Genomic DNA, 14,214 nt, shown 5'->3' with positions numbered 1-14,214 from the left:
TAATTTCAAAAGTTGCTGCTCAATTGCTCATACTAAAATATGAAAAAACTGTTATCTGAAAAGTAAGACATGGTGAGCAGTTTCATAGTTTACAGGCTTAATTGTCCAACAAGCAAACTATTATATCCTTGACTATGTCTATATAAATGCATCAAGTTTAGGACATTAAAACTCACCCATTCACAAGAAAACATAAAAAACTTCTCTAAGTTTGTCCTCACCATCCAATTCTTGATCCCAAAATCATTTTCAAGCCATAGGTTATCCTAACAATGGCACCATTTAACTTGATGATAACACTTGTAATCGTTCCCTTTTTATTTTCCTCTATTGTTTCTGGTTACTCATTGAGTGACATCAAAAAATGGTGTAGCCAAACCCCTAACCCTACACCATGTGAGTATTATTTGAGCAATAATGCTTTCAACAAACCCATTAAAAACAAGTCTGATTTTCTTAAAGTGTCCTTACAACTTGCTTTAGATAGAGCACAAAAAGGCCAAGAAAACACTCACTCACTTGGCCCTAAGTGCCGTAACTCACAAGAAAGAGCTGCATGGGCTGATTGTATTGAACTCTATGAGTACACAATTCAAAAACTCAACAAAACCATAGACCCTAACACAAAGTGCACAGAAGTTGATGCTCAAACATGGCTCAGTACAGCTCTAACAAACCTTCAGACATGCAAAGAAGGGTTCTATGACCTTGGTGTTTCAGATTATGTGTTACCCTTGTTGTCCAATAATGTTACTAAGTTGATAAGCAACACCTTGTCTTTGAACAAGGTTCCTGACCAACAACAAAGTTACAAAGATGGGTTCCCAACATGGGTAAAACCCGGTGACCGGAAACTTTTGCAATCATCTTCTGCTGCTTCTAAGGCTAATGTTGTGGTTGCTAAAGATGGTTCAGGCAAGTATACGACAATAAAAGCAGCAATTGATGCTGCCCCAAAGAGTAGTAGTACGAGGTATATTATATATGTGAAAACAGGTACATATAATGAACAAGTTGAGATAAGTGGAAAGAATATCATGTTGGTAGGAGATGGTATTGGCAAGACAATTATCACAGGTAGCAAAAGCGTTGGAGGTGGTAGCACAACTTTCAAATCTGCCACTGTTGGTAAGCAAATTTTCGCACAACTATTATATATTACTATTTTATTAACTAATAACTGGGTTATGATTAATTAATGTGAAAACTGTATTAAAAAATCATGTGTATGATCTTTCTTTTTTTTTTGTTAGTTAAAATATATTATCTTACTTTTCTGGATGTTAAATCTTTTTGCCCACTATTCCACTAATCATGTTCTCAAGATGACTTTGCTTCTAATAAAAAAAAATTGAAAAAAAGTTTTTGAATTTTTTTTAATGAGATGATGTTTTTAATTATTAATTAGGTGAATGGAGAGGATTCTGTTACATTTACCAAGTTGCTATGTTCTGTACACGTTAAGGAGACATTTCTGTGCTATTTTTCCATCAAAAGAAAAATATAACATTACCATATATAATTAGCCGCAACTTTGATTTTTGAGTTCATTAGGTGGATGAATTGAAATTGTCTTCAAAATTGAAGTACCACATATTATAACTACACATGTCAAACAAACCTATAGTAGACGTGGCATAAAGGAACAAACAAAAGTTATTTTATAGATTATTATCATTATTTATAGAGTGTAATATTTACGTACTCATAGTATAAAGATTTATATAGTCGATATCTTATATAAATTATTTTTATTTAGGCCACATATTAATTAATGTGGTATCGTGCTCGTAACATTCAATATCCTTAACAGTTAGTTGCAAGAAAGAAATACATTCATAATCTTTTATAATTTAAATAATGAGGGGCCATCATTATACTCAATCAATAAATTTATACAAAATTCAATAGACATTCAATTCATGTAAATAAACTCCAATCAACACTTGACATTAGAATAATCTCTACGCACAACTTGTATATAGTATCTTATATTTCATGTGCTAAAGCTAGATTAAAGTAGAATATGAAATATGGAGTCTTACCCAAAAAGAGTGACAAAATGTTTTTTATAATCAACCTTAGAGAAAAAAGCCAGAAAGAGTAGATGTCAAACCCTTAATTCAATAATTATTATCCTAACAAAGAAGTTATCCAAACTTTTGCATTAAATTGAAGCACAAATGACAAGATTGAATAGTAATTCTCTATCATTTAGTCAGTAGCATTTTAGAATATATTATATTTAATGTTTTAAGTCATGTTTACTGTTATTTTAGAAAATAATGGGAAAATGTTATCAATGTGACATCTTATTTGCAATATCATAATATTGTTCCAGTTTGCTGCTTCCAGGCTCGAACAGAATTGCCTCCAGTGTGAGGATACCTGTGGGAAACAAAAAAAAAACTATTTTCAATTTTTGTATTCAGATAACAAACTATTTTCTATTTTTTTCAGCTGCTGTTGGTGATGGATTTATTGCTCAAGACATCACAATTAGAAACACTGCAGGAGCAACAAATCACCAAGCTGTGGCACTACGTTCTGGCTCAGACCTATCAGTATTTTACAAATGTAGCCTTGAAGGTTACCAAGACACACTATATGTTCATTCAGAGAGACAATTTTATAGAGAGTGTGACATCTATGGCACAGTTGATTTTATCTTTGGTAATGCAGCTGTTGTCATACAAAATTGTAACATTTATGCAAGAACACCTCCTCAAAAAACCATAACAGTTACGGCTCAGGGTCGAACCGATTCGAACCAGAACACCGGAATTATAATTCATAACTCTAAGGTTACAGGTGCCTCAGGTTTTAGCTCAACCTCAGTAAAATCATATCTAGGGAGGCCATGGAAAGAATACTCAAGAACAGTGTTCATGAAAACTTACCTTGATAGTTTGATAAACCCAGCTGGTTGGATGGAATGGGATGGAAATTTTGCATTGAATACTTTATACTATGCTGAATATGCAAACACAGGTCCAGGTTCTTCGACCGCGAATCGGGTAACATGGAAGGGTTACCATGTTCTTACTACTACATCTCAGGCATCACCATTCACAGTTGGAAACTTTATTGCTGGTAGTTCATGGTTACCTGCTACTGGTGTTCCTTTTACTTCTGGGCTTTAAATTCAATTCCAACTTTGTATACTTGTGATTATTACCTATTTCATGTTAAATTCTTTGTTTTGTACCAACATTTACTGTGGTTGTGTATAGGGCAAGAAGAATAACTAAAGTTGTTATTTATATTTTTTTTCTTAAAGTTGTATTCCTTGGTGGGTTAATTGTATTAGGTACATATGAATAACAATAATGCTGCATATTTCCTTTGAAGATATTCTCATTAAATTAATGTTTTTTGTTACAAAATTAATTTCAGGAAAAAATAATGTATACACAACTATTGTATAAATTTTATATATGTCACTCCATCATCAACCATTCATGATTTATTATTATTGACTCTTCAAAAAAGTAATATAAATTAATACTGGATAATGTACTAATGTGTATAAATTTTTAAACCATAGTACATATATATTACACTCAATTAATTTTTATTTGGGTACATTATCCAAAGAGTCTAGGCTACAAGTTTCTCATATTTGGAGATGAGACTTATTAATCTAGATAAGATTAGTCCACTCTTATATGCGTATTATTTAAATTTGAAGAGTATATTTTATTTTTTTGAGTTGATCTACGTGATGAATGATGATCGTGACATCCTCTTCCACTTTCCAACTTAAAAATTTACAAGTATATAAAACTTTGAGCATGATGTACATGCATGTATAGTTAATTAATTAATACCATAAGTTTAACGTCAATGCCTTGGAAGATTCGTGTTGATTACTCAAGTTTCAATACCACCAGCTAATTAACATTGCAAAATTTTGAAAATGTCTTGGTCAATCCCTTTATAGAGATTTGTACATATCTAAATGTGTCATAATCTAGTTAATTATGTAAGTCTTATATCTACGTTGAAGAGAGCAAGCATGCAATTCACCTAATTTTGTGGCACAAAGTATCTAGCGAAAGTGATGTAATTCAATTGTTTGTTTCTCCAAAGATTAGAATGTTGTACTTAGTTTTCCAAAAAAATTTGTCATCACAATAATTCCTTTAAGATTATATATGTTATCAACTTAATCATCCAATTAAAGAAATTTGCCATCAGATTAGACCTGGGGAGTATATTTGTCACCAAATTAGTTCTTTTAAGAAATTTGAGATCATATTAGTCCATTAAAGATTAGATTTGCCACCTACTTAGTCATGTAATAAAATTTGTCATCATACTAATCTCAAATATTACACTTGTCACCAAGTTACTCTCTCTAATAAGATATAGTTAATAGATGAGCTAACTTGATAGCAAAGTTAATCTATAATGTGCAAATTTATGACAAATTTCTTTGGAAGATTATATTGGTGATACCTTAATCTTTGGAATGCTAAGTTGGTGGTTATAAAAAATAGAGACATAAATGACAAAGTCAAACTCTACGGTTAATATTTTAAATACAATAATTCTTTTAATATATTATGAAGACTTTTTGCATGTTAAAATCCAACATCTATCTATTAGAGGAAAAAAACACAATTTTGTGTTTATGTTATTCCTAATTTTCAAAGGCATTTGTTAGGTATTGAAATATGAATGAGATTAAAAGTAAGTGCTGCTAACCAGCAAATTGGTAAAGAAATAATCAAATGGTGTTACAAACAAGTATAGAGAAAGGAATTCTAGAATTCACGCCTTTTAAATAAAAATTGTTATTCTAAGTTGGTTTTAAAAGAGTTTTAGTTGGTTTGTTTGATTAACTAATTGATTAAACTATTTAGAATAAATGTGTTGGAATTGAATTTTACTACTCATTATCAATGCACACTTGACTCAGAAACATTAACTCATTTAACAATGATTCTTTCACAGAAAAGACCTCAATGGTACTAAAAGTTATTATCTTAGTAAACTTAGTAGTTCATGAAGTACAACTCTATGGCTAACAACTCTACTCATAAGATGATGAACTATGATTCACAAAACACATCTCTATGTCTAGTAACTAAATTTTTAAAATTGAGTTAAATGCAACACCACAAATATGTTAATCGTCAAAATGTCTTAGTCATATTAGTCACTCATCAAAAGAGCGCTTTATCTAGCGACTACATTAACAAGATGAAGATGTATGAACCATTAAGCATGTATTTATATCTAGTAGTATTTGTTAACAAGTTTGAGAGTTATTTAGTTATTGAATTAGCTCTATGTCTAGCAACTAAAAAACAATGCACATGAAATAACAAATTGATATAAATCTATGTCTATCAATTATACCAAATTGATGGGTTGAATATTGTCAAAATTACAATAATTATTTCTCCAATATATCCATTCACAATTCATACAAAAAGATGATCAATCTTAAAGTAAGCATTAAGGATATCAACAACTGATAAAAATCAAAACATAATGAAATATTGTAAATTCAAATGAAAGTGTAAACATCAAGATCATATTACATTCAATCTCAATAAGGAAGAGGTTTACCTACATATTATCATGGTAACTAAACACAGATAAAAAGAGAAAAACTAAGCTCATATGAGAATAAATTACCTCCTCAAAGAACATAGATTGACTCCTCTAACCTTTCCCATTACTTCTACACCTCAATCGAAGCTAAACTACCCTAAAAACTAAGAGAAATTGAGTGCAAAGTGTTCTATTTGCATGTCTCTCTTACAAACCCAAATTGGCCCCCTTTAAAGTGTGTGAATTTTAGCTTCCACGCTCAGTGCACTGCATTGCGCTGAGCATAAAGCTTCACCTAGCCAAGCTCGACTTTTCAGCGCACCACCTTGCACTGGGCACACATCTTGCGCTCAGTGCTCCTCCATTTTCTTCTTAGCGCATGGACTAATTATTGCAATTTGTAATTAAATCCACCTAACATGGAATTGCACTGAGCATAGGTTCTTCTACTGCTAAGCATGGCTTCGACGCTAAGCACAAGTTGTTGTTTGATCTGCTGAGCTTGGTTCCTACAATGAGTCCGAGTGAACTTTGCCCAAAAACTTAGCTTTTTCGACCATTCCTCCGGTTTAAGCCTAGACAAACACTTCAAAGGTGCTATTTGAAAAATTAACGAGTTTTAATCATTTAAGAACATAAAATCTACAATTTGGGTTATATAAATAGTGAAAGTGTTACAAAGTTGATAGTTCAAATATGCTATTTTGGAACTTAACAACTCTCCCCAATTTAGAAGTTTGTTTATCCTCAAACAAAACTCAAAGCTAGAGTTTTTAAAAATATGCTTGGTATTTCACAAATACGAATCATACTACAATGATCATGGAATGCAACTCAAATAGATGTTGTTCACACAATCTGACAAGTAACAATAATGAACTTCAAGACTTAAGGCAATGAATGATGTCCACATTATGCATCTCATACTTAGTCATATAAGCACTATAACCAGTGTTATTAAACTTGACCGATCAATGACTCGGTTAGGGCATTGAGTTAATGAGTTACTGGTTGGACGAGTGACTCAATGATTAGACCGATTGACTCGATTTACATTGATTTTTTTTAGAATTCATAATGTTAGCTAACATTATTTAATAATTCTATATTTCAAATTTAAAAACATTATCATTCCTAATTAAATAACCAATAAAAAATATTTTAATACTATAAAATGTCACAAACACGTACAAAACATCGTCAAACAACATATGTATTATGCTTTAATTACAACAAAATTGCACATAAGTTTAAATTTTAATTAAACAACAAAAGTTTTGCTATACTATAAGGTAACAAATTACAAATAAGTTAAAAGTTTCTTTTATCTCAAAACGACATTATTTTCATAATTTTTTTTAAAAATATTTTTTATTGTCTCGGATGTCCAATTGGTCTAACCATCTGAGTCACCAATTTTAAATCGATTAAGTCGAACCGAGTGAATCTGATTTTGATGCAAAATTGGTTTGGTGAGAGGATTAGACTAATCAGATGTCCGATTCATGGTTGAACTAGTCGGACTGGCCGATCAGGACCAAGGTTTATAACACTTACTATAACACCTCATCAAAACAATTTATATATCATTAAATCAAGAATTACAATTCTCTCAAACTGTTTTTCTCACTCTCTCAAGTAGTGTATGTCTTTCATTAGCATGTATTGAACAAACAACAAAATTAGTCTTGATATTGTCTCATAATCATCAAGAATAGTATACAATATGATTCACTAAGGTCTTCCTTATGATTTTAAAGTGGTTAGGCTACAAAGAATATGATTTTTCCATATAACTAATATCCTAGTAGGCTAATGTCGCACCCCGATTTTTGGTCGAACACCGGTCACACGACTGATTTAAAGTCGCCACCACGTTTTTGCGGTCAAAACGTAGAAAACTCTTTCGATGCCCAAATATTGGAAAGACTTGGCTTTTGAACTAGATCTCTAGACTCGAGAGTTGGTTACAGATCGGGAAAGGTATTAGCACCCCGTCCGCCCATTAACAAACGGTACCTGCATTAATCGCATAAAACTAAGTATATCCAAAAACTTATTTAATCAAGTGATTATTTATCGAAACAAAAATTATTTTTTATCTTTGTGTCTGGCAAGATTTCATCTTGTTCCTAAGTATCCTTAGGTGCAATAGGAAAATTAAGACTACATAGTTCTTGGTAGAAAATGTAATGTGTTTGATTGATTTTAGTTATGAAAAGTGATTTGAGAAATATGTAAGAGGGTTGTGAGTAGATAGAGTTAAAGAGGACGATAAACTTTACCCCGTATCATTTTACCCTCTTAAGAAAAAGAAGAGGCAGTGCGATAGTCGCTCACCGCTTTTAATTAAATTGGATAATCAGATAAGTGCTTGACTTATATCATCTTATCTATATTAGCGAGAAAGAAGAGACAATACGACAGCTGCTCACTGTTTTCTTACTAGCATGATAATAAAATACGACCCAAATTGTCAATTGATAGGTTTAAGAAGGGACATTATGACAATCGTTCACTACTTTAATTAAATAGGGTTATGAGATAAGGGCATGATATATATTGTTTTATCCATATTAGAGAGAAAGAAGATGTAGTACGAAAACCGTTCACCGCTTTCCTACTTACAGGATAATAAAATAATACGCAAGTTGATACTCATTATCTAACATTAGAACTAAAAAATGTTTTTTATTCGTATTAATTTTTATGGGAAAAATCTACTATTTCAAAGACTTATCCCGAAAAATAATAATGATTATGACCTTCATTTTCCACATTCAATATAATTTCAAAAAAAAGAATTTATTTATTGATAGTTCAAATAAATATGACACCTATTAATTATTAACAGCTTTTTTATATTTACAAGAAACAACATTAATGAATGATTGATTACTTTATCTGGAAATTTGTCAAAAATGAATCTTTTATTAAAAGTTAGGGTAAAACTTTAGAAGATAAGGACGATACTGACCATCTACCCCCAATCCCATTACCCTAGAAAGAAGAGGTAGTATAACAACCACTATCGCTTTTCGATTCAATGAGAAATGAAGATTCATTTACCGATCTCCCAAATTTTTACTTAAACTCTACTTTTCGCTCGAAAAAAGTAGAATTATTGATAAATATATATATATATATATAATATATATATATATATTTGTTATTTTATTGTGATAGCTTAACGAATTTACAAATGACTAAAAATAATATTAAAGGACAAAGAAACAAATAAACCAAAAAATAAAAGTAAATCAAGCAACAAACACCAAGAGATAAATCTAATTAGAGTACCAAACAACAACCTAAAATGATTATGCAAATATGTCAACTATGATGTTATACCTAAACCAAAAATGAGAAAGATTACTCATGGTACCAAACAAGACAATTAATAAATAACTAAAAGTAAACAAACGATATATATACAGAATAAATAAAATAAAATAAAGAATAGAAGTAAAATAAGAATAATAATATAACAAAAACGAAAGGGTGGGGTGTCCAAACATTTCTTGGGTTTAACACCCCACCTTCTTTTGGCTTAAACCAAGACTCATTAATAGAGTTAATTAGTACAAGGATATATTACAACATAAGCACATGGGTTAAATATTACATCAAAGGAAAAGAATGAGCATATGGCAAATGCAATTTGAACACATGACGGTGTTAATAGGCAATGAACATATGACTGTAGACTTTTAACACGTGAAAGGAAACATAAAAAATAGGCAGGAAACAAAGCTGTTATTGCTCTTGAATGATGATTCAATGAAGAAAATAAGTCTTCTTTTCACTCTATTCTTTCTGCTATTCTTTAATCTCTTTCTTTTTTTTAAAAAGCTATTGAACTATGTATTTAGGGAAAGCTGCTTAATGTAGGATTAGTGCTAAGTGGGGCTATTTATAGCCTCACTTAGGTTTAGGGTTATGGATAGTTTTAAGTATTTGTTGTTTAGTCCTGTGAGTGTTCCTTAATCGCGAACCAATCCCTAAACTTCCTTGAAATTTTAAAAAAAGACCCTGGACGAAATTGGGTATTCACAACTGTCCCTCTTTACTTGTTACTTATCCAGTAACATTCAAACAATGATTTGAGTGTTATCGGGGTAAGTAACTAGTAAAGAAAGGGAATACTAATTTCCTTTTGGGAAGCCACAGAGGAGACGAAGGTCTGGTTTGCGGTTTAGAGACACAAATAGAACTGGCAAACCAGAAAGATCAAGTCGACTTGGGTATACTTTGAAGCTTGAGTTCAATCACAATCCTCGTATGATGATTGTATGACATTGGAAACCGACGATGTAACAAACATTTTAGTGCCTAAGCCCGACAATGATTTGAGACATGTTTTCGGATTGAATCAAATGATCCCTCTAAGTATATAGGTTAGAGAAATGGTCAAGAATGCAGGTCGGGGTACTACCGGAACTTGGGACATCAAAGCGCTAGGAACACAGGTTAGGGTACTGCTGGAATTTGGGAAAGTAAAACCAAGAACATAGGTCGGGGTACTACCGAAACTTAGGACATCAAAGCACTAGGAACGCAGGTCGTGGTATTATCAGAAACTTGGTGGACAAGAGAACACCAAAGATGCAGGTCGGGGTACTACCAGAATTTGAGATGGTAAACCCAAGAACGTAGGTCGGGATATTGCCTGAACTTGGGACATCAAAGTACTAAGAACGCAGGTCGGGGTACTGTCGAAACCTAGGTTGATAAGAGAATATCGAAGACGCAGGTAAGGGTACTTCCAGAATTCGGGAAGGTAAAGCCAAGAACACACGTCAGAACTTGGGACATAAAAGCACTAGGAACGCAGTCGGGGTACTTCCAGAACCTAAGTTGATAAAAAAACATTTCAATGTATGAGTTAGACAATGTGCTTTTAAAAGAAAAACATGCTAGCGTCTCAGTCCAGCAACGTCATAACATTTTGGCGTTTTAGTCTGACAATGTTGATAGGTTTATGTGATTTAATTGGATCAGAAAGTCTTGGTAGACTTCCTTGGGTATGACTATGCAAGTAAGATGTGTTTTGAATGTGATTACTTGGGAATATGCTATGCAATGCAGAAAATTATTATTGATGTATGAGATATATGTTAAGTGATGTATATGTGAATGATAGCATTTATGGCATGAGTTGTATTAAAGCAATGCGAATGTGTGTCCTCAGGGGGCATTCTCATGTTGTAGTAAATATCGCCTTATTGCTTTCTCGGCACCATAACATTCAGTCTTTAAATGATGTTTGGATCAACTTGGGATCAATCCATGAAGTCGCTCATGATTGTATTGGAGTAGAGAATTTCTTTGCAGTTGTTGACACCAGATTATCCTTTGGATGGAAGATGAATGTCATCAAGTGTTATAAGGGTTAGAGTTTTCATTTTCATAGTATGGTACAAATTCAATAAAACAATTTTGTATGTGAGATATTTAGAAAGGTGGAATATGCTAGACAAGTTATAATAAAATGCATGATCCTATGGTTGGTTGAAATGAGGCTTATGTGATTGGGGTGTTTTGCATATCCTTTTGTTAACCTATATAATAAGTCATGTTAACTTTTGAGGGAGTTGTGAGACTATAATGTCACATGAGTTTTTTATGGAGACGACTTAATTTGAGGAGATATTGGGTGTAACTGAGGTGTAACATAGGGCTTGCGTTGAGAGGAAGAGAAGGAGGCTCATGAATGTTGGGATATCAAACTCCGTATGTTGAAGGTTATCTATTCCTTCTTAATGTGTTTAGCATTTACATTAGTAACCAAGTTTCTAATTTCATGATATTTACCTTTAGGTATTTTATTATTAGCCTTTTCATTATTTCAAATCCTCTCCATCTCTAGGATTATTTTTTCCTTCAAATTCTACTCTCAAACTTTATGCTTTTGCTTATTTAGACCGAGTCTGCTGTCTGGATACTCACAAGTCGCTTACTGGTTTTTGTGTGTTCTTGGCTCATCCATCATCTCATGGAAAATCAAGAAATAAAATATAATAAGTCGATCTTTTTTAGAGGTTGAGTATAGAGCTCTTGAGAGTCTTGTTTGTGAAATCCAATGACTCAACTAATTGTTCAATGATCTTCAAGTTCAACTTCAAAATCCAGCATCGGTTTACTATGATAATCGTTCAGCCATCTATTTGGCATACAACTCAGTCTTTCATGAGTGAACAAAACATATAGAAATCGACTGCCATGTAGATAGAGATAAAATCCAGAAATGTCTTGTTCATCTTCTCTCCATTCAATCTTTGATCAACTAACAGATGCATTTACTAAGCCTCTATCAATTAAACCTTTTCAACAGTTCCTATCCAAGTTGGGACTCATGGATTTGCACCGTTCCACTTGAGGGGGTTAAAAGTATTTTTTGCCATTAGAAGAACCTTGGCCAAGCATCCTCCAAGATTCGCACATCCCTCAGTCAGAAGCTATGTGCCTCGGTCAGTTCTGGCCAACATGGCTCGGTCCTTTTCTTCTCATGTCTCGGTCAAAATTGTCCATTCTTTTGGGCTGTTTTCTTTCAATTGCCATATGGGCTTTTCTGTTATAGGCCGAATGTTGTAATTAGAATTCAGGATATTAGTTAGTGGAGGTAGTTAGACATTTATAATAAGTTTTGCATTGTGTATAAAACAAGTTTTTCCTCTTTGTATTTTTCATCAATTCACTTTAATATTATATTACAATACCTCTTCTCAATCTTCTTCATCTCATATATGAGTTTTAATTCTAAGAGTTTTAAATACATTTTTTTTTCTGTTGTCATTCCTGATTCTTCTTTTTACAATTATTTGTCCTCTATATATAATAAGAGAATAAAAATATAATTGATAATTAAATAATCAATATTGTCTTAAACTTTAAGAATAAATTTTAAGAGGAATAAATTTTTTATAAAAACAGCCACTTATAAAGAAATAGAGACACTATCATATATTGGATATTGTATTATTAAGTACAAAGTTAATAACATCACAATGCTACCATGCCATTTTTTTAACCTGACTTTAACTGTAAATTAGTTGAAGTAAATCCAGCTAAATATAATGTCGTCATCTAATATTTAATGATAAATAAATTAATAATTATTCTCTAAATAGAAAGGTATCGAATAGTCTTTCCATACATATCAAAATTACGCTGTAACTATATTGAATAGTCTTTCCATACATATCAAAGTTGAGAAAAAATGTATTTATGTAATGAAAGTATTATACATTATTATTATATTATTTATCATTCATATTTAATTAATATTTTTTTTTTATAAAAAGTAATACAATTTAATTATATATAATATATTAATCATATATAAATCTTTATATTAACAATAGATATTCTAAATAATTATATTTTGATAATTTTGATGAAGTAAAGGAATATGGATGTAATGGAACTCATTTTAATGTCAGTCTTAAAGCGTTGGAACTTTTTCATTGAATACATTTATTGGAAAATGTTTTCTCTTCAGACAAGAAGCTATTAATACAAGCACCGATTAAATTGGAATCTCACGTTTCTTCAAGGCAGGTAATACTTAAATAACTTAGTTTTATCATGTATCTTTTAAATTGTTGAAGTGTTTGGCTCGTAACAGTATTCACTACATTAATCTCATAATTATTTTTTTAGCAAGATTAATCTCATAATAATATATAATTACTTTCTCATATTAAACATATATAAGATACTTTGATAAAACCCATAAAAATGTATTGTACTTCGAAGATATTATTTGATAATATGATGTTATATTAATGAATGACTTCAGTATTACACACATAAAAAATTTAATTTTATATGGGTAGTTGTAGAAATAGGTGCTGTTAAATTTTGGACACATAATACAACTCTACTTAAAGTGGATAAAATCCTTCTGTCTTTTATAAATAGCTTTAATGATCTACTTTTTGGTCTTCATTAACATTTATTAATCAAGTGCTAATAGATCAATAAGGAAATTGGTGTAATTAGACGTATAACAATAGCAATACAAGAATGAAGGTTAGTCAGTATTGATATCTAGAGTAAACCATCATTAAAATATAAAATTGATTTAGAAAAAGTGAATAAATAAATTTCAGAGTTAAAATTAATTAACACAATGATATTGATATATATATAAGTGGAAAAATATATACAACTTTCATAAATTTTATGTGTTTTGCAATAAGTATTATAAACTATTTTTCTTCATAATTATTATTTAAACTTTATTTATTAAGGAAATTAGTCTTTATATAAAAATAATATTAAATTACTAATATAATACGCAAATAAGGAAATCATTGTCATACAACAACAATAAATATATCAATGCAACAATGCATGTTAGTTAGAATAGTTGACTGGAAGAATCATATGTCAAAATATAATTTGATTAAGAAAATAATAATTAAATTTTAGAGTTAAAAATGGACAATATAATAATGTTTATATATAAAAATTAAAATATAATAATAATGATATGGAGCCAAAGTTGAAAATGATTCTTTATTGCTAATAATTTAATATTATTTTTATGCCATGACTAATTTTACTAATAATGAAAGTTAAGGAATAACTATGAAGAAATAATTTTTATGATAGGTTCTTGTAAAAGCATAAAGTTTTTTTTTT

General features: G+C 30.9%; 1 protein-coding gene across 1 annotated transcript; it reads left to right on the top strand.

The window, feature by feature from the left end:
• LOC109362888 (pectinesterase 2) lies at positions 163-3,350 on the top strand. Its single transcript, XM_019608957.1, has 2 exons — positions 163-1,128; positions 2,461-3,350. The coding sequence occupies exons 1-2, from the start codon at positions 273-275 to the stop codon at positions 3,141-3,143; spliced, it is 1,539 nt and encodes a 512-aa protein (XP_019464502.1). The 5' UTR covers positions 163-272; the 3' UTR covers positions 3,144-3,350.

The sequence above is a fragment of the Lupinus angustifolius genome, chromosome LG12 (assembly GCF_001865875.1).
Source record: "Lupinus angustifolius cultivar Tanjil chromosome LG12, LupAngTanjil_v1.0, whole genome shotgun sequence".
Lineage (NCBI taxonomy): Eukaryota > Viridiplantae > Streptophyta > Magnoliopsida > Fabales > Fabaceae > Lupinus > Lupinus angustifolius.
The sequence above is the reverse complement of the archived record's forward strand: the minus strand, read 5'-3'. Positions and strand labels throughout refer to the sequence as shown.